This window comes from Culex quinquefasciatus, chromosome 1 (assembly GCF_015732765.1).
Source record: "Culex quinquefasciatus strain JHB chromosome 1, VPISU_Cqui_1.0_pri_paternal, whole genome shotgun sequence".
NCBI lineage: Eukaryota > Metazoa > Arthropoda > Insecta > Diptera > Culicidae > Culex > Culex quinquefasciatus.
In genome coordinates, this window is record NC_051861.1 from 3,005,143 (window position 1) to 3,025,794 (window position 20,652).

At 36.8% G+C, this 20,652-nt stretch overlaps 1 protein-coding gene across 2 annotated transcripts in view; it reads left to right on the forward strand.

Annotated features, from left to right (window-relative positions):
* The window catches only part of LOC6035215 (protein Skeletor, isoforms B/C), a 54,650-nt gene that overhangs the window by 32,493 nt on the left and 1,505 nt on the right, over positions 1 to 20,652 (forward strand). Inside the window, exons 4-7 of one of the 2 annotated variants that reach the window (XM_038261428.1) lie at positions 8,879 to 8,990; positions 19,721 to 20,140; positions 20,212 to 20,232; positions 20,294 to 20,651. In XM_038261428.1, the coding sequence (XP_038117356.1) occupies positions 8,879 to 8,990; positions 19,721 to 20,140; positions 20,212 to 20,232; positions 20,294 to 20,651 (911 nt within the window). The remainder of the gene's footprint in view (positions 1 to 8,878; positions 8,991 to 19,720; positions 20,141 to 20,211; positions 20,233 to 20,293; position 20,652) is intronic. The other variant, XM_038261433.1, reaches the window with a different exon arrangement.

Sequence of the window (20,652 nt, forward strand, 5' to 3'; positions counted from 1 at the left end):
AATAAAATTGATTCTTTGAATTGATTTTGCCTCCAAACAAGACAGAATTCATGGTTTAGTATAAATATTTCAAGTCATAAACATATCAAAAACTGGCCGAAAAGATTGATAAAAATTGTACTCACCCCGTATTCCCCGAATAATTTTAAATAAGAATCACTGCAAAAAAAACATCTAAAATGTTCCAAACTTCTAAAATGTATTTTGCGCTAGTTGCAAAAGCAAAGAATGCTAATCTCAGAAAGTAGGCTTTGAAAGCGATCTAGTATGGAAGGCTCAATCCCACCCAAGGAGAATCATTAATTTTTCTTACAAACTTGCAAGCATAAAAGAATTTCAGAATATGAGATGTTTCTATGCGAGTGTATAAAATCTTGAAAAAAAAATTATTTCTGGAAAGGTGAGCCAATTTCCTACAAGATTATGACATTTCTAAAACATCTCATTTTTTTTTTTTTTTTTTTTTGAAAAAAAGATAAGCTTTTCAAAAAATCTCACACGCAGAAAAATAAGGCATATTTGAATCAACAAAACATTTCGTTGATTTAAAAATCAAGATTTTTGTTAAATCAACGCTAAACGTCAAAGCAACTTTTTCAAAACAACAATAGACTTTTGTGGAATTGAGAAAATCAAGGTTTGTTTCAACGCAAAATTGGCGTTGATTATATTCATCAACATTTTTGTTGAATCAAACCTCGTACAGGCTGATCGTACAAAATATTTTTCTGCGTGCAAATACGTATGAATCAATAATTGAAAAGCTCAGCTCATTTTTAAAATTAGTTAAATTAAGGGGTTACATACATGTAGAAAATCAAAAAATGTCATATTACAGAAAATTTATGAAATCGGCAAAAAAATATGATTTTCAATCGCTCCTGAAAGTTTCATGAAGATATTTCATGATTGAACTGTGTTGCGTATAAACGCAGAGTGACGCGCCCCTCGGACACTGCTGCTGAAGATCTTTGTGTTCCGTTCTATTGTGTGCAGCCATGCCAGATATACAGATAAATCTGTATTTGACAGATTTTTCGATCTCAAAAATAACAAAAATCTGTATATACAGATTTTTAAAAAATGATCATATTTAAAAATTTCAACAATTTAGTAATTGAATTATACTTTAATTTGATTAAAAAGCTTAAACTCGCTGTTAAAAAATTAAAAAATTCTTCTATGGCTTTGAATTCGACATGATACAGATAAAATACAGATTTATTTTTAAGAAAATACAGATCCCTCATAAAATAATCTGGCATCGTTGATTGTGTGTGCTTGCAACTCTCGGTGCCCGTGCTACTGCTCAAAGTAGAATCAAATAAAAACAACAATTCGAAGCGAGCGGTAGTGCGGGCGCAGCTGATGGATTAATTATCCTGGCCTCAGCTGCGTAAAACACCGAAGTTGTAAGTAATTGTAATTTTGTGAATATATGTGTATTTTAATTGTAATAAATTTTACAGTTTCAACGTGCCTAAATTAAGGACTTTTTCTTTGGACCGTTTGAGAACCCGGTGCCCGGTTCTCCCGACTTTCGCCGTTCGCAACAAACTGAGTTACAGACGATTCATGCTCAAAACTTTGCCATGCGCAACGCGCACTGTCAAACTTTCTGAGCGTTTTTCTCGAAACACCGAGTTGATTTACGGGTGCCACGATATCTCGAGATAGGATGAACCAAATTGGCTGAAATTTGGGATGAAGACTCTCTAGACATATCCCGTGTGCATGACGAAGCCCGATTTTTAAATTTTGCTTTTTTTTAAGTACAAAAATCAAAAACTGTCGATTTTTTCTATGAAAAACACAAAAATATTTTTATCTTTTTTTTAAATAAACTTTTTGAAAATCGGCCTTCGTCATGCACACGGGATCGATTCAACGAGTATTCACCAAAATTTTGAGCCGATTTGGTTGAAGCAGTGTTAAGATATCGTGGCACCCGTTTTTGGTACCTGCTAACTTCATATAGCTATATCTTGGCAATGATACATTAGGGTGTAATATGGTTGTATGGAAAAAAATAAAGTTGTCCAAATTTAGCGAGCACAGCAATTTTTCAGTTCCTTTTGGGGTCCTAAACAACTCCCCAAAGTTTGGGAACGATTGGTTTAGTCCTCACTTTGCGCAAAGTGATTCAATTTTCCATATAAATTTGTATGAGAAAAACTATTTTTTTGGATTGTGATATTTATAAAATCCACGTTTCACGCTGTACTAAAACCGGATTCATATTCGGATGCTCTGGAAGGTGCTCTACAACTTTCCCGAAGAGAGTATGGTGCTAACTTGCTCCTAAAAAAAGATACAGCGTGTTCAAAACTCGTCTAAAACGTGTTTTTTGCTCGAAAATCACGTATTAGACGAGTTTTGAGGACGCTGTATCTTCTTTCAGGGACAAACTAGCACCATACTCTCTTCAGTTTATGAAATATCCGAAAATCCAAAAAATGGTTTTTCCCTCACAAATTTATATGGAAAAATGAATCGCTTTGCGCAAAGTGAGGACTAAACCAATCGTTCCCAAACTTTGGGGAGTTGTTTAGGACCCCAAAAGGAACTGAAAAATTGCTGTGTTGGAAAATCGATTTTGATATTACACCCTAATGATACATCCAAATGTCTTTAAATTTGTTTTGTTAATTGATGCAAATGTATATTTTTATGCCCTGAAAACAGATTTGAAGTGTGTGCTCATACCAACCTCTGACTTTTTCGCCGATTTACATGTATGTAACCCCTTAACCAAGCTAATAAGAACTAAAAATATTGATAATTAAAATTTTAGTACAACCAAGAACACCCGAAAATGTATTACAAAAATTAAACCGGCCAGCCATACTGCGTAGTGTTTACCGCAGAGAAGATTCTGAGAACGGATTAATTTTCACAAAATCTACAGGGGAAAAAGGATGCGTGGACATACCGTACCAACAACAAACACACACGCACACAAAAATGAAAAATAGGGGGGAAAACAAATAACGACGGCGAAACCTGCGGGGTGGTTTAGCCAAAAAATTAAATTTCGCTTGAATTTAAAATTCTGATAATGTCAACTATGTATCAAACTTCCCCTTTCCTAGTGAAGTTGCACGAATCCCAGTGGCTTTTCAGCTTTTCGTATGAGCTACAATCTATACAGAGGGGGGAAAAGCAGTTTTGCCATATCGTTTGAAGTAGTATGTTTTCCCGGCAGCTTCATTAAATTGATTTTATGTGATTTGATAAATTTAATAGAAATGCGATACGCTATGGGATAATAATTTGGCATTATTAGAAGCATATATTTGCCATTTTTGCGTATCGATTCGAGCGGCAAAAAAAAATCCCTTTGACTCCCAGTCCAAGGTATAATTATCGCTGATTCACAACACGTCCCGTTTCAATTATCCGGAGACATCGCGTGAAGACGCAAGAAGGACATCGATAAATACCGGGGCACGTTCGACCGATGAAAAAGGATAATAGCGTGATTATGCAATAATGATAATTGTTAATGACAGTGATAAAATAATGAGCTATTCCTGTTCTTTGGAGGAACTTCTATGCAACGGGGTGGCCTCGGATTGGCATCCTGCCCATAGTTGTCAACAATAATAGCCTGGCATGTCATGAATATTAATGGCGATTGTGCCGCTTGCTCGCTGGTGTTTGCTCTCCCCACCCGGAAAACTGCCCGAGAATGAGATCAACTTTTCTGAATGCGTTGGTAGATTCAGGAAAAAGCTCAGGTGGAAATAATTATGAAATTGCTATGAGCTTTCTACTTATTTGCGGTGCTTTTGATGTTGTGTTTACCAATCAATTTTGTGGAATTGTTTCCACAAATAGAAACCCCTTTCAAAGCGTTTTGCAATGAATTAAACTACATCATTCAAAATCAATACCGTCGAAGGCCATCGAACCTTCAATGATGGCAGCAGCTTGAACTGATTCACCATGTCAACGCACGTGTGCGGGTGTCGTCACCGTCGTTATGGCACCCAAATCGTTTCATCTTCAATCAGCTCATTCATTACGGGCGGTTTCGATGGCGATGAATGGAAGCGACCTCCATTCATCAACAGTTTTGCTTTTTCCATGGTAATTTTGGAATAGGTCAGAGTTCAGCAGTGATTTTATTCATGAAGTTGAAGCAATTTTTTTTCCAAATTGAAAAATGTTTCCAAAAAATCACTTTACAAGACTGCACTCAAATTTGTATCTGCGATCTTTCAGCTCGAATTGAAAATCCTTAGACATTCAGACAAACAAACAAACAAACTTTGATAACATCAAAAAGGTGGAACCTCCTGGAAAGCAAAACTTTTCCGCACCGTCCCGCGCCAAAGCCAATCTATCAACAGGTCCTCCCCCTCGTCTTCTTGGTCCATCACGTTAATCCGACTCCCAGTACTTATCGTTCCCCGAAGCTTCCAACCCCACTCGTGGCGGTGATTCCAACGAGCAGAACGGATCAATCTCTATAATGAACAGATTGTCGAGTATTACCGCTACTGCCGCCAAAGTAGTTCAGCCCCTCGGCCCTTTTGTACAGTGTTTTGAAGGATAGATCTCCCTTGTTCTCGCGAGGATGAAACTGCCAAATAATACAGAGGGGTTGATTGTGGAAGTGTTTTAGGGATCAAATAAAACTGACTAAATCCTCGTTTTCGTTGACAACTAAGAATTTCTTAGATTTTTAAAAAGGAGTTTGAATTTTTTTTAATCCTTTTTTTGATATAATACAAAATATACTAACTTCAAAAAAGTCTCCTAAAAATCAGTGCCTTTACCCTACTATCACTGTGCAACCAAATGGATTCGACACCCTTGTCAAGTTTTAAAATACTCGAATTTCCCCTTCGAAAACTGGAAACCATTGATAGCCATATGATAGCCACCGCCACCCTCGTGTGTTCTAGGCCATAGGGTAACCAACCTCATTGTGGCCAAAATACCAGCCAGCTTGCTGTGTTTTCCCCCGAACGACTCATGCCACATACCGTGACGGAACGCGGGAAGAATGTTTGCGGTGGTGTAGCGATTTTGATACACTCTCGAGAATTACTGAAACATTTTTGTTTGTTGCATTTGAGTGAAGGGTGTGATACAATCACGAATGAATTGACGAAATTGCATATTTTTATAAGTTGGTTTAAGTCAAATGACATATAAAACTGCTATTTTGAACTCAAACATAAAACAAAAGATACAACACAACCTTCCCCCTCAACTAAAAAAAAACCTCCCACCAAACTCACTTTCCCTGTTCCAAACATGCTGGTGGGGGTGGGGTGGTGTTTCGGTAATCTGTGCGGGAAAACAACCGGAACGAAGCTCCGAAATATCTATATCGGAGATTACACTTCATTAAATAATGATCGATTAGACCGACGTGCGAACGAAACAGGACAGAGGGCACGAAGCCTTGCGCCAAGGACAAATGTCACCGAGTTCAGAGGATGACACGGAATCGAGGTTAACTTTTGAAAATGACGTATTTGAATTTATTATTTTACTATTATGGTTTTGAATACAGATGCGAAGAATAATTTAAATTTATTATTAGAAAAAAATTGATTTCTTTCTGAAAGTTTTATATTCTTAAAATCATTGTTTGAAAATGTCTACATAACCATATCAGAAAAAAATTGAACATCCTCAGATCTTCAGGAGGGTCATAAAACGTTGAAGTTCGCAGCGGCGGTGATAATATTTATTGTGTAATCATCATAAACCTGCTGCTACAACAGAAAAAACTTCTATGCTATCAAATGTACACTTTCTGTTTTACTGATTCTGGGATTTCATCGATGACTCTTCTCAAGAAATGCTCATACGCATAAAAGTTTATTTCATCTTGGAAAGGAGGTATTAGACTTTGTAAAACAATCAAACAAACTCGCACTTTTTCGTGTTTGACAGTTTGCCAAAGTTTGACGTTTCTGCTAACAAATGCAGGCAAACAAACAAAGCAGGCAAACTGTCAAAAACTCGTCTCAGTCCAAAACTTCAAACACGATAAAAATTTTTACAAAAAGTAAATTTTTCAGTTCGTCCTCAAACAATCTCATGTTGGTAAACAATCGACGCCATATTAACTCTCGTGTGAGTTTTCAAAAAGCCGTAAGAGCCACCTTGACCTCTGACACTAATTTTCGTTTTTTTGGAAAATGAGACAAAATTTCATTTATTTTTAGTTTAAGGGAACTTGAAGGACGTGTAAATGAACAATCTCGAGCGTTTTTGATATTAGTTTTTCATAAGTAGGTCGAATACCGATGTAAAAAGGACTTTGTTTACCAATGGCTCTTACGGCTTTTTGAAAACTAATCCAAGAACTGTTGTTCGGCAGCTCATATCAGGCCATCACCGGGGCCCTGAACAAAAAGTGCGAGTTCGTTTGTTTGTTTGTCATAGTCGTATACCTTCCTAAGGAGCATCTGGAATTGGGGAAAACAATAACTTTATCCCAATTCTGGTTTTCCTGAATTTATTTCATATCGACGTCGTCATGCTATCTTGTCGCACCCGCCATTTTGACGTTCCGAGAAAAACGCGTTTTAATGTTTAACCTTGAATAAACAAAAACGATAGCATGCAATGTAAACAATAACAAACACGTTTTGTTTGGCTGACCATTCTGTGCATTGTCCCAAAGTTTGGTTGAAGTTGGTTGCTGGAGTCGAGTTATAATTACAAATGTTTACGGTAGTCTAGCTTGTACGTGCGACAAACGCATCCTGACTTTCCTGGCCTGAAATCCTTTGGCCTTTTGTCGCACTTACATCAATTTTCATGGAGTGACAAGATAGCACGACAAGATTGAAACTACTTTCATATGTAAAGTGACAAAAATGCACGGAGTTTTTTCGGTTTTTGTTGAATATCTCAGGATTGAAATCGAATTTTGGGGATCTGTGAAGGTCAAAAGGTGAGGCATTGTGAGCTGCACAAAATGGCGTTCTTAACTCAATTTGGCCCAAAATGCACGTACGACAAGTTAGCACGATGGCGACGATATAGAAACGTCAACACAACGTAGGTTTTGAAATATTCCAAATCTCGCGTCAGATAGTAATTTTCTATGTAGAAGATCAGATTCCTTTGGGACCATCCATAAACCACGTGGACACTTTAAGAGGGGGTAAGCGATTGTCCACGCTCCATACAAAAAGATTTTTGTATGGGCAATTGTCCACGAAAGGGGGGGGGGGTTGAGATTCCCAAAAAAGTGTCCACGTGGTTTATGGATAGTCCCTTTCGGGGGATTCAAATTTCTACGTTAAGAACAATTTTCTAAGTTATGTGATTGTAGACAGGCCATTAGACACACATTCACGCATCACAACATTCTCTATTTATCTTTAAAATCTAACTTCTAGTGTTTATTACTAGAAACATATTCTTTTAATAAAATCACAAAAATTAACATGAATTGCAATTTAAAAACTTGAGAAGACATTTTTAAAAATGCTGGCTAGTTCAATTAGAATGGTAAAGTCAATTAAATCAAAGTTCTTTTATTTTATCATTTTTTCAATTCATTTTCAAATCATTGCTGCCAAAAAGTGCCGCTAGAATTTCGAGCATCCCCGGGAAATGTTTGATTTTTTTCCGGAAACGGAAAACTTTGCAATTATATCTCAAACAAATTAAAAAAAAGTAATTCACATGGAACAAATCTGCAGAGAGAAGTGGAATCTACCTGAACTTGAATCACTAAACCCGAAAAACTCATCCAAATCGATTCACTCTTCAAATATAATCCCAAGATTACCCCAGAGGAATATAACCCACTTTAATGCTTCTGCTTCTTCTTATTCTTCTTCTATCCCTATCACTCTCAATCCCTCGGCGGGTGTCCTGGAAAATGCATTCACCTTAACATCTATAAAAACAGCACAGAGCCACAGCAGCAAAGAACCACACACAAGTAACCCACAAACATAATGCTGAATCTGAATCGGGCTGCACAGCACACATCACATCAAGCACTAAAATGCCCATGAATATAAACAGTTCCCAGTACTGTGGGTGGAACAAGAGGAGGAAAAAATGAAAAAAAAAGAATCATCCCTAATAGGGCGCAAAAAAGGGGTAAAAACCAATTGTCTAAAAAGCATATTCTCGGTCGTGTGGGTTTTTTCTTCTTCTTCTCTCTTCACTTCTCCTCAATTCACCACATATACACACACACTTGATGATGGAGCGTAACGGGTGGAAAATCAGACGGGAAAACCATTCGAGAGGAAAAACGAAGAGATGCTTAAAAAGCAAATGACGAACATTAAATTTTGCTTACTTTTTAAATGGTACCGAAAGGCCCTCCGGGCAGCACTTTACCGCTCCTTTTTTCCCCCTTTTAGCTTTCCTCTTGTGCAGAGTTGCCAACTAAACTAAGCTGATTTGTCTTCTTCCTTTTTCCCCGTTTTTGTGCTGCGCCTTTTGTTTCAACAAGTCACCGCGTCATCGATTTTGACATTTCCAAGTAATGGAACGGGATATTTAATGCGATAAATGTTGGTTTTTCATCAGTCAGTATTTTCACTGTTGTATCATTTCGAGATGTCTTTTCTGTAAAATTGATTTAAAAAAAATAATATTAGATTAAAAGTAAAAAAACGTTGAGAAATATTCATAAAATATCACATTTTCAACTCCAATCAGCAAGAAGTCCCAGCTGTCTCTCCAATCTTCTTAATAGATTTGGTCCCACGTGGTGGCACACAAAGTAAGACACCGCCACCCCCAACGCTGTGTCCAAATAAGTGACCAAGAAAAAAGCCACTGGGTGTTTAATTTTCCTTATTGCCACAAACGTCCCGCTGCCATTAGTACGATTTGGTCATTCTCATACTTTGCGATTTTTTTTGTGTCATTTCAGGGAACCACCAGCACTGGGAGCGCACGAGAACTCGGACATTATACTGAAATTGCCGATGGGCAAACGAATCCGGGACATCCGCTGGCTGTCGGTGTGGTGCAGGCGATTCACGGTGAGTTATTGGGGTTTGAAAGCGTTTTTTAAACTCATTATATTGCCATGATAAATTGAGATGGAAACTCAAATTTGCTTTAGCTAGTTTTAAATTTCTACATCGTCTATTCTTCATAACAAGACAGTAAAATTGTGTAAATTTCAAAGGTGTAATTTTGGAAGGTTGAATATTATGTTTTTCGCAATTCCGTCGTGAAACTACTTACTTTTCCTGTCATTCTTGAACGACGAAATAGCCTACTTTTCTGTACCAAAAATAAAAGAATCGAATAGCAACACTTTTCAAAATAAATGCTGAAAAGTTCTACTTTTCAGCGCTGAAATGGGTGCTGAAAAGTTAAACTTTTCAGCACTTGTTTCGAAAAGTAACACTTTTCAACATTTTTTTGATTTAAACGATTTATTGACAAAATACAAGAAAAATTGACTTAAAATTACACTCAATGGGTGTTTTTCGGAATTGCAAAAAATGTTGTATGGAACTCGTTGCAAAACTTGATTTTTTCAGCACTCGACGTATTTATCCAACTCGATTAACCCCGTTGAATAAATGTACGACTCGTGCTGAAAAAATCCTCTTTTTGCAACTTGTTGCATAAACTACTATTTCAAAACAAATGCTGAAAAGTTCTACTTTTTAGCACTTTTCAGCACTTGTTACGAAAAGTTATACTTTTCAACATTTTTTTTTTTGATTTAAACGAATCATTGACTCAATGCATGGATATTGGTCCTATAATTCTGTTCAAAGGGTGTTTTTCGGATTTGCAAAAAACGTTGTATAGAACTCGTAGCAAAACTTGATTTTTTCATTTTTTCTTTTTGCAACTTGTTACATAAACTACTACTTTATTATGTAATTTTACCCCAATTTAGACTGTGGTAGTGGTAAAATTATACATTTACATCAGAGGTAAAATTACACTTTTTTCTGACATAAAAGATTTACTCCTTCTCAGATGTAATATTACCATGATTTTTTTTAATGTGAAGCAACTAATTCATACTAAAATCATATTTGAAAAAAATAAACCAAATAATGTGTTGTTAAATAATTTAGATGTTGTTGAATCGACCTCTCAGCAATTATGCAATTACAGTGGACTCTCTCGTTGTCGATATTGAAGGGACCGTCGAGAGAGGGAGTTATCAAACCATAGAACGGAAAATCAAAGCAATCTTCTTGAAGGGACTGAAAATTTTATTGACAGCTGGAGCAATATTGTTATCGAGAAGATCGACAGCCAGAGAGTCCACTGTAATTCATTACAGCAAAAGCTCATTTTTTAATCGCAAAAAAATCTGTTTGTACTTTTTCCAGAACTCGCAAATATTGTTCAACTTAAAGTCTGGATCGAAATATATTTTATAAAAGATTTACTTTTGATATTGCTTAAAAAAATACTTTTATTAGTTTTCCCGGGGTTTTCGTCGCCATAAAAAAAATAAAAATTGAAAATACACGTCACTACCAAAAAAATACAAGCTATGGTTCCAACATTTGTTATAAAATTAATTTGACACCAGTCCAGATGTTTTGCAATCATTATCATTCAAAATATCCAAGTGTTGTCAAAAATTATTTTTTCTTAAAAAAAAACTTTTTCCAGTGGCGTCATCCATAAAACAAAAAAAAACGGCCAAAATTAACCCCCCCTCCCCCCTATGTCACACTTTGTCACACAAGATTGAACCCCCCTTTAAAAAGTACGTCACATTTTACATACCCCCCCCCCCCTTGTTTTCGATGGGATTTTTTATAGTTTTTATGTCTAAACTCTCATAATTTTGGTATTTTTGCCAATTTTCATATGAAAAAAAAAAATTGTCTAAGTATACATTTTGTACAATAAACATTATGAAACAAAAAACAGTTTTGTATCTTTTAAAAATTAGAAGACCTGGTATAAAATTCAAGACTTAAAAAATCTTGAAAAATGTTTTTCACAGCTTTGTATCTAATAAGTTCAAACCATTTATAGCAGTTTTCTTATGAACACCCTGCTTTCAAAGCATTTATTTTTATCAAGCAAGAATTTGCAAAATGTTGAAGTTCCAGCTGAAAAAAATGTGACTATATAATAAATTATAATGTGATACCGTCATCAGGGGTGACATTGGGTCTGGGGGTGAGGTTGGGTCATATAAAAATGCAGAAATTTGCAAACAAGCAAACAATTTTAGAAACGAGGATTTAATTTAATTGTGTACATTTCGAATTAATATTATGCAATCATAAAAAACAACCTAGCGTAACGTCACAGTCTCGCAAACCCCCCCCCTCCCCCCTTGGTCACATCTTGTCACACCTACGGTAACCAACCCCCCCTCCCCCCCTAAGAGCGTACGTACTTTATGGATGACGCCTATTGTAAATAGGAATTTTACAAAAAATATATATATTTTTGAACGAATCCAAAAATGCTAATATGATTATCAAAGTGAAAAAAGCCATTTCAAGTTGTTTTTAGTTGATTAGACTTCTATTGACATAGAAATTTGAAGCTTCTCGAAAAAATATTTTTATTATCACTTTTCCTGTCATTCTCGAGCGACGAAACAGCCTACTTTTCTCTCAAAAAAAAACCAAGTAGAAAATTAGTACTATCAATACTAATGCTGAAAAGATTAACTTTTCAGCACTGCAATGCTGAAAACTAGAACTTTTCAGCACTGGTATCGAAAAGTAACATTTTTCAATCATTTTCAGAGCCGTTCACGCAGAAATGATAATTTTTGGAAGGTGTTTTGGGATTTTTTCCCCAAATTTAATAAAGATCTTAGTTCCGAGAATTGGGAAGAAATTGATAGTCATTGCGCCTTCTACAGATAAAAACTGAAACATTTGCTTTTCTCGATACATTTTGGCGTTTTTCCCATACAAACTTCAAGGACTTAGGGGGAGGGCTTTAAATTTAATTTGAAATTTTATTTATTTCATTTAGCTTAAAAAAATAATGCAGAACTTCAATAAAGTTTCAGCTCTGTTTATACAATTCCAAATCTCAATGAAAATGTTTGTAAAAATTAACTTTTCTAAAAAATTCAACATCCCAACTTGAGGATTGCTAGCAGTTAAAATACATTTCAAAGGGGCCTAGCCAAGAAAATGGTTAATTCAAACGCAACCTTTTATATTTTATTCGCCTAAATGTAAGAAAGAAAACGGTATCTATAGAAAAGCTCCTGATAAAAAAAGTTTTGCTTGACTGAAAGTAGATCCTACATCAGAATATGTTAAGAATTTTTTTTATTTGAGTGAAGTGGTTTTTTACTGCTACTGTCCAGACTCGATTATCCGAAGGGAGAAATTTCATTTCGGATAATCAAATCTTTGAATAATTGAATCATGATTTTTTTTTCCTTGCAAAGGCAATAAAGATTTTGACCCCTAAAACTACTATACAAAATTGTTAAATCCAAGATGGCGGTGATGAAATATTGAAATAGTAGTTTATGCAACAAGTTGCAAAAAGAGGATTTTTTCAGCACGACTCGTACCTTTATCCAACGAGGTTCACCGAGTTGGATAAATACGACGAGTGCTGAAAAAATCAAGTTTTGCAACGAGTTCCATACAACATTTTTGCAATTTCAAAAAACACCCATTGAATGAAATTTTAAGTCGAATTTTCATGTATTTTGTCAATAAATCGTTTAAATCAATAAAATGTTGAAAAGTGTTACTTTTCGAAACAAGTGCTGAAAAGTTCAACTTTTCAGCACCCGAAAAAAAAACGAAGTTGACGTTATAGCTGTCGGCCACCATTGCTAGTACCAACCACTAGTGTCTTCCTTTTTATCTACAAGGACTTCGCCGCCCTGGGCTCCTAAGTGTATGAAAGTATGGCACGGAGCGACGGCGCCGAATACCCATATTTACACAAAGAATTTTAGAGCGCCCGCCGCGGGATTCGAACCGGCGACCTCTGGATTGTGAGTCCAGTGCGCGGTCCGATTGATCCACACGGGCGGGACTTCGACTTTTCAGCACCCATTTCAGTTTTTATTTTGAAAAGTGCTGCTATTCGATTCTGTTATTTTTGGTACAGAAAAGTAGGCTATTTCGTCGTTCAAGAATGACAGGAAAAGTAAGAAGTTTCACGACGGAATCGCAAAAAATGCATTTTGTTATTTAATAGGCTAGGCAATCAACCATTCAAATTCGACTGATATGCGGTCAAAGAACTGAATGATAAAAACAAGAAAATGAAAAAAATACGAAAAATATTTTTTTCATGATTCGATAATTTGATGTCCCATACAAACCTTCGGATAATCGAACTTCGGATAATCGTGTCTAGACTGTAGTCGAATTATACTTTAAGTTTTAATCCCCCGCAATATTTTTTTCTGCCCCCTAATTTTTGCAGATATTTTGAAGCAGGGAGAAAACGGGCGGTGTGGGAGACAAAAAATTTACATTTTACATTGGCCTCAATTGATATCAGGAAAACATTATATTGAACTTGATTGATTTTTATTAGTTTCACGCAAGTTAAAACTAATACCAAACATTGTTAAATCATTTCTTGGAAAAACTTTCACGTTCCAGCTAGCAGCTAGCAGTGCTCTTTTATTTTCGACACAAATCCACTGTTCCATTTTCATGTCCTCAAACTAAACCCAGGCAAACAAAGAACATGAGATTTTCCAGTCCTTTTACCCAACTTTCACCCCACAACCCCCCTCAAATCCCCAAAGTTCCTCCACAATATGGCACAGAAGATCTTTGTCCCCATAGCAGCAGCATCAGCAGCAGCAGCAAACTAGCAGCTCGACATAAAACGGAGAGCTTTATCAAAATTCCTGACGGCGAAATTTTCGGAGGGACAAAAAAAATCTGCACGGATTTTCGTCTCAGCGTGGTTTCTGCGGTCGTCCTTTTGGGGCCGCTCAAACAAACATAATCCTTCGTTGACCACCGACCGGCCATCCCTCCGCCCTCGCGCCATCCCAACCGTATTTTGGCCACAAAGGACACACAACACAACACGACAAAAAAAACAGGATAAAACACACGAATGGTGGAAAAACAGTGATAAACCTGGCTAATGTTTTGTAAGGGTCAAAAGCGCAAAAAAAAAGTTGGGTGCGGAAAAAAAACTTTTAGAAAGATGGTAAATTTTATATTATTAAATTTTATGTTACTTTAATGACCCTTGAATGTAAATTTTCACTTTAAGTCACCACCTGAAGATCTCTCACACTCGAAACAAAAATGCAACCAGATTATTAAAGCAGCTTCCAACGACGACGACGACGTCCTTCTTGGCGCGAGTGCCAACCTTGTTTTCCCACCTACCTTCAAAGAACCCACCCTTAAATAAACCCTCCAAAGCAAGGACACGGCCACCACAAGCAGCAGACAGCAACCAGAGCCAGTCCAGGTTGGTGGGTGTTGAAGTGAGTGAGAGCGCATGCGTCCAAAGGGGGGGGAGAGAAATGGTCCAAACCTATAGGGTTGTCCCTTTCACACCTCCCCCACACTCCCCCCACAAAGGAAAAGTGGAAATCAGCGAGAGAAAGAGAGTGAATTGTGTTATCACAAAGCGCCCTTTGCTTTTGGGGGGCTTTTTCTCCCCTCTCTCAAAAGAATGATAAAATTATCACATTTTCTCTCAGCAGTTTCATAAAAGGACGAAAAAGGGAACCAAATAATCGGAGAATGTTCTCTATTTTCTCTCAATTTATCAGTTGGGGGGGTACTCCCCCCCCCTCCCCATCCAGATTACACCGCATTCTGGAATGGACACTTAGGAATGAAACTAAAACACACGCACACACTAACAGCAACAAAACAAATGTGTACAAAATGGTTACAATCAAAAACTGTCTAAATTAAATAGGGAAAATGGATGGGTATTTTCGATGTTGGTGAGGTTAGATTAAATTAAATAAGATTGCTTGCTTGCTACATTAAACAATTTTTTTTATGAATATGATGTTTCCTAAATCCGTTTTTATCATTCCAATACTTTATCAACTTTCGGAAAGTTTAAAAACTAACTCGAGAAAATGAATATTAGAGTGTAACAAAAATTAGTTTTTGTCGGGCATTGAGTGGCTTGTTCCGGTGGAGGTACTGAGTACAAATCCTAAATATGTGCTTGATAATACGGGGTGACTTTGATAGCCGGGGTTGATAGGTTTGCGATTTTTCCGCAACATGAAGAGTACAATTAAAATACGTAAGGAATGGTTTAGAAACATACTGACCATGGTAGAGAAGTGTTCAAAGTAGCTCAAGAAGAACTTTTTATAAAATTTGAACAAGTTTAAAAAGTTAGTTAACTACAGTTAAGAAAATGTTGATGAAAGTCATTATTTTAAACTTCTCAAAGTGTCATGATTTTCTCAATGAACATGATTTTTAATCGGAAAACGGAATACATTTTCGGATTCTTAGGTCAATTTTCCACTAAGAGAGGTTAAAAAAGTTTGTAAATAATAAATAATATGTGTTTTTGAAACACAATTAAAAAAACATCTTCAAATTTATAGGCAATTTCAATTTAACAAATTCCAAGTAAAATGTCAAAAATTTGTGATTCGTGCATCGAATTCAGTATAAAATGCAATATAAATCGATAATTTTATAAACAAAAATAGTTTTAACAAATTTCAGGCAAAATTCCGACTTTTTTACAATTTTATCTAAAATTTATATGTATTTTGCTAAAAAGCTTATACACTTAGTTAACAAAATATAAACATTGATTTTTTTTTCTTAAAAACTATATCAGCTACTATAGTGATGGTACATTTAGCGTACAAATAAAGTTTGAACATCTTAAATATGATTTTAACTAGAAAAAATATGACTATCAAAGTCACCCCGGAATTCAAACTAAGAATTTTTAACGCAACTATTTTTCTAAACATTATTGAAAAAACTTTTTTTTCGAAATAGTGCATGAACTTTGTGTGGCCTACCCCAGTACATGTTTTAAAAATCATAATCTTGAGAAAAACCTTACCTGTTGGAAAATATTCTAAAAACAAATTGAAATCCTATCAAAGTCACCCTGGTTTACGGTACCAGGATTTGGCGCTTTGCATCTGAATTTAATATTAAAATTAACCCGTAACAATACATTTTTTCTAATATTTCAATTTTTGAGGCACTTTGGCCACTGAAGCGTTTACTTGACATCACTAGCGTATAATCCTGATCCTTGCGCAACTTTTGGTATATATAACATTTTTGTTTTTAGAACTCTGGAGCTCGGTACAAGCCTTTAAAGTTAGGATTTCTTTTCTTTTTTTTTTTTTTTTGAAAAATCGGCTCCAGCAAAAACGACATTTGAGTTTGCAACAAGCCCCAGAATGCCCGCCAGAATCTTAATTTTGTTACATCCTTATCAATTCCTGCGAAAACCTTTTAATTTATATTTATACGTGAAAACATATATTTTAAAGTACCATAAATCAAGGTGATATTGATAGGGGTGACTTTCAGAGTTTTGTAATTAAAAATACAAACGAGAGGTTTTTTGAAAAGGTCCTATAAGTTATTGTGTTTGTAATGTTTATAGAATCTTTTCAAATTAAATACGTAAAGAATAGTATGGAATCTAACTGACCGTGGTAGTTCAAAGTACATACTTCCAGAAGAAGTTTTCATAACATTTTAAAAGGTTTAAAAAGTTAGTTGAATATAATCAAGAAAATGTTGGTGAATAGTAATATTTCAACATTCGCCAAATGTCATGATTTTCTCAATAAAAAGTTCGTTCGAATCCGAAAACCGGATTTGGGAAATGTCCCACTAGGAGAAGATAAAATAAGTTTGTAAATATTGAATTGTGTGTCTTTTTGAAACACAGTTCGAAAACATCTTAAAATTTATAGGCATTTTCAGTAGAATAAATTTGTTACAAAATATGAAAACATTTGATTTGTGCTTAATATTCAGTTTAAAATGCAATATAAATCGATATTTTTTTAAACAAAACTTTTTTTAATTAGACAAAATTCTGACTATTTAACAATTTTGCCAAAAAATTCTATGACTGTAATTCTTTCACCTTGGAATTCAAAATACATAACAATTGAAGAATTGAACTAATGAAGAATTGAGAACTAATGAAAAATTTAGTTAATAGATTTGAAATAATACACAACCCTAATCACAATTTGTAAAAATATCTTAAAGCACTAGACAATACTGTTTAAATTTCAGACTTTTTGAAGAAAAAAACAAAAAAAAGACTTTTCCTTATATGTTGAGGATTTGGACGAATTCTAGATTTTTTTCCAAATGAGGGATTCCCTATTTCCGTTTTTTTCTGGGTGAGGGATTCCCTATTTCCGTCCAACTTGCAGATTGAAACATACTATTTTTTAAATGTGTTTCCCCACTTCAAAATTGAACCAAAAAACTTCAAAATTTTCATAAAATTCATAATTTTTGATAATTTTTGCATTTCTAATTGAATGCAACTCCGGCAACGCAAGAGTTTAAAATCATGTTTAAATTTTGGCATGTTTGGGCTCGTTTGGACATATTTTGATTTTTTGTGAAATTCCAATGTACAGTACCGTCTTCAGGGGTGACATTGGTTCTGGGGAGTGAGATTGGTTCATACAAATTTACAGAAATTAGTATGACCCAACTTCACCCCCAGACCCAATGTCATCCCTGAAGACGGTACCGCAACAAAATGTTTTACTTAGTTAGGCCGCTGCAAATATTTTTTGAAGTTTATGTCCCTCGACTCTGGCCAAAGTCGAGGGGGGCAAAAAATAAAAAAAGAACATATAAATTGCAAAGCATGGTATTAACATTTGCATGGAATTTTTATTTTAAATGCAGTTACACCTGCCCAGTTGTTTTGCAATCATTAGTTTTTAAAATATTCAAATATTGAAGAGATGTTTTTTTCGCTGAAAAAAAATCCTTTTGCGGTGATGTACTTTGGAATTACACAAAAATTGAAAATATTTTTGATCGATCCCACACATGCAATCCCAGGAAAATGCATTTCATATTGCTTTCAGTTGGTTAGACTTCTATTTTCTTTAAAAAAATAATATTCAATATTTAAAAAAAATCTTTAATGTTATCTGCAATAGGAAAAATACCAACAAAGCCCACCAAAACCGATACCATCACCCTATAAGCTGCATCGGTTCTGTTCGGTTCGGTTGCACAGTTTTCTCCGCTGGCTGGAGAGGCAAACTTTTCTTTTATGTTTACGCTTCATAATTACTCACAAAAGTTGCTCCTTGATGTGGAATATCTTTTCTCTTCATTGAAGTAGCCTGAACTCCGGGGCTTCCCGGGAAACATTTTTCTATGCCACTATTTATTCTAGCCGGTCATCATGGCCCGCCGGAAAAGATGTCGAGCAGCACCACTACTTGAATGGCATTATTGCAGAGCAAATTAGTCGTCCACTTTGTCGGAGGGGGGATTCTTCAAAAGATTTTTGCTTTTTACCCTGAAAAATACGATAGTGGGGTTTTCCAGAAAATGGCATCTGACGGCATAACTTTGATATTTAAAAAAACAGCTATTTTCTTTGAAATTATTTCAAAATTTAATTATGAGAGTCAACTCAAATTAGGTCTTTCAATTCGTTCGTTAAACGCCCTCAACGACCGTGTCACCCACAATTATCGCACAATGGCGTGCGACGCGCTGCGGCGTGCCACAAGAAAAATCTCAATGAATGTCAACCGCAGACTTTTACGTCACTTCTTATTGCAGGGAAGGGTTTTCCCGGCGCGAGCGTTTTCCCCTCTAAATTATAACTGTTGACCGGGGTCGATTTTTATTGTGCTGCTGTAAATAGGCCATGAATGACAACATAATTGGAAAAGTGTCAATTGCAGGTTTGAATAAGTTTTGAATTTTAGGAAGGTTTTTGAGAAGCTATAGTTATTCATTAAGAGTTCATGAGAAGAACCCCTTGTAATAATTGTTAGGATTATTTATACTACGAACCCAGAAGGTCCCGGTGGCAAATTTTGAGTCGAGATTTGTCTGATCACGCCTTCCGTCGGACGGGAAGTAAATGTTGGCCCCGGACTAACCTAAAAAAGGTTAGGTCGTTAGCTCAGTCCAGGTGCCGGAGTCGTCTCCCTGGGTCCTGCCTCGGTGGAGTCGCTGGTAGGCAGTTGGACTCACAATCCAAAGGTCGCCAGTTCGAATCCCGGGGTGGATGGAAGCTAAGGTGTAAAAAGAGGTTTGCAATTGCCTCAACAATCAAGCCTTCGGACACTTAGTTTCGAGTAGGAATCTCGCAATCGAGAACGCCAAGGCAAAGCTGTAGAGCGAATAATTTGATTTTGATTTATACTACACCCAAACGAAAAACCTGTGACATTCAATGCGACTACGGAATCATGACACTGATTTGTTGCCAAACTGACGTTTAGCATGTTCACGAGTATGACGCATGAAACAAGAATAATTTGGATCTACACGGAAAAAAATCAGTGCCCGAAATCATGAGAATGCGTTCATGAAATTGAGAACCACAAAAAAAGTGTTCAAATTTCATGATACGTTTTTCAAAAATCATCCGCGGAAAAAATACGCTTTTCGTATTTTTTATTTGTTTACAGCTTATCACTCGAAAATGGTTCCCAAAATCTAGCTTATTCATCGTTCGCCAAAAAGAGGACATTCTAGGGAAAAAACGGTTTCTCGAAAACATTGGAACTCCTTTCAAAATCCGACATACTCTGAAATTTATTTCCCTTTTCCTCCCATTTCAGGTCGACTTTGGCGAAATCTTCATTCCGCCAGGTCTAGAGGTTCCCAAGCCCCGAGTCCTACCAGAGTTCAAACGGCTTGCCCACGGGCTCCGCTCCAGCAACATCAGCATCTTGGACGCCAAGACGTTCTACATCCCGAACCTACACTACGACGGTGCCGGACCGGACGCGTACTTCTGGGTCGGCAACGGGTCCGAGCCGAACATCATGGGTATCAAAGTTCCTAACGAGATTGGCTCGCTGGAACCGCTGCGGGGCTACCAGGGCGAGGACATCGAGATCCAGCTGCCCGGGAACTTGACCATGTACGACATTGACTGGCTGGCGGTGTGGTGCGTCGAGTACCGGCACAACTTTGGCCACGTCTACATCCCGAAGGATCTGGATATTCCGCCGGCGCTTGGACAGACCAAGATCGCGGTAAGTAGGGGTGGGTTGTGGGTAGACACCCTAAGTATAGCTCTATCATGATCCTTTATGCCTTTCGCAAGCCGCCATGGTGGTACAAACCGGTAAGTGCTACTTGGAACGCTATGCTTGATGTTTGCTAACCCGTTGATTCTCTTTCCGTAGACCACATCGTCGACGGTGCCGACCGTCATAGCGCATGGGACGACGTCCAAACCCAAGGACGTCAACTGTCGGGAGTTGCTGCCGGGCAAGATGAACGTCAAGTGGGCCATCGTCGGCGAGTACGTGGAGATCGAGCTGAACGGTCGCATCTCGGAGGATCAGTACATGGCGTTCGGGATATCGGGCAAGAACGGTCAGCCCATGATGATCGGGTCGGACGTGGTGGTGGCGTTCTACGACAAGAAGCAGCGTCGGTTCCGCGCCGAGGATTATTACATTTCGGCGCTGTCCCAGTGCGACGGAAAGCACGGTGTTTGTCCGGACGAGCGGATAGGTGGCAAGAACGATGTGGAGTTTGG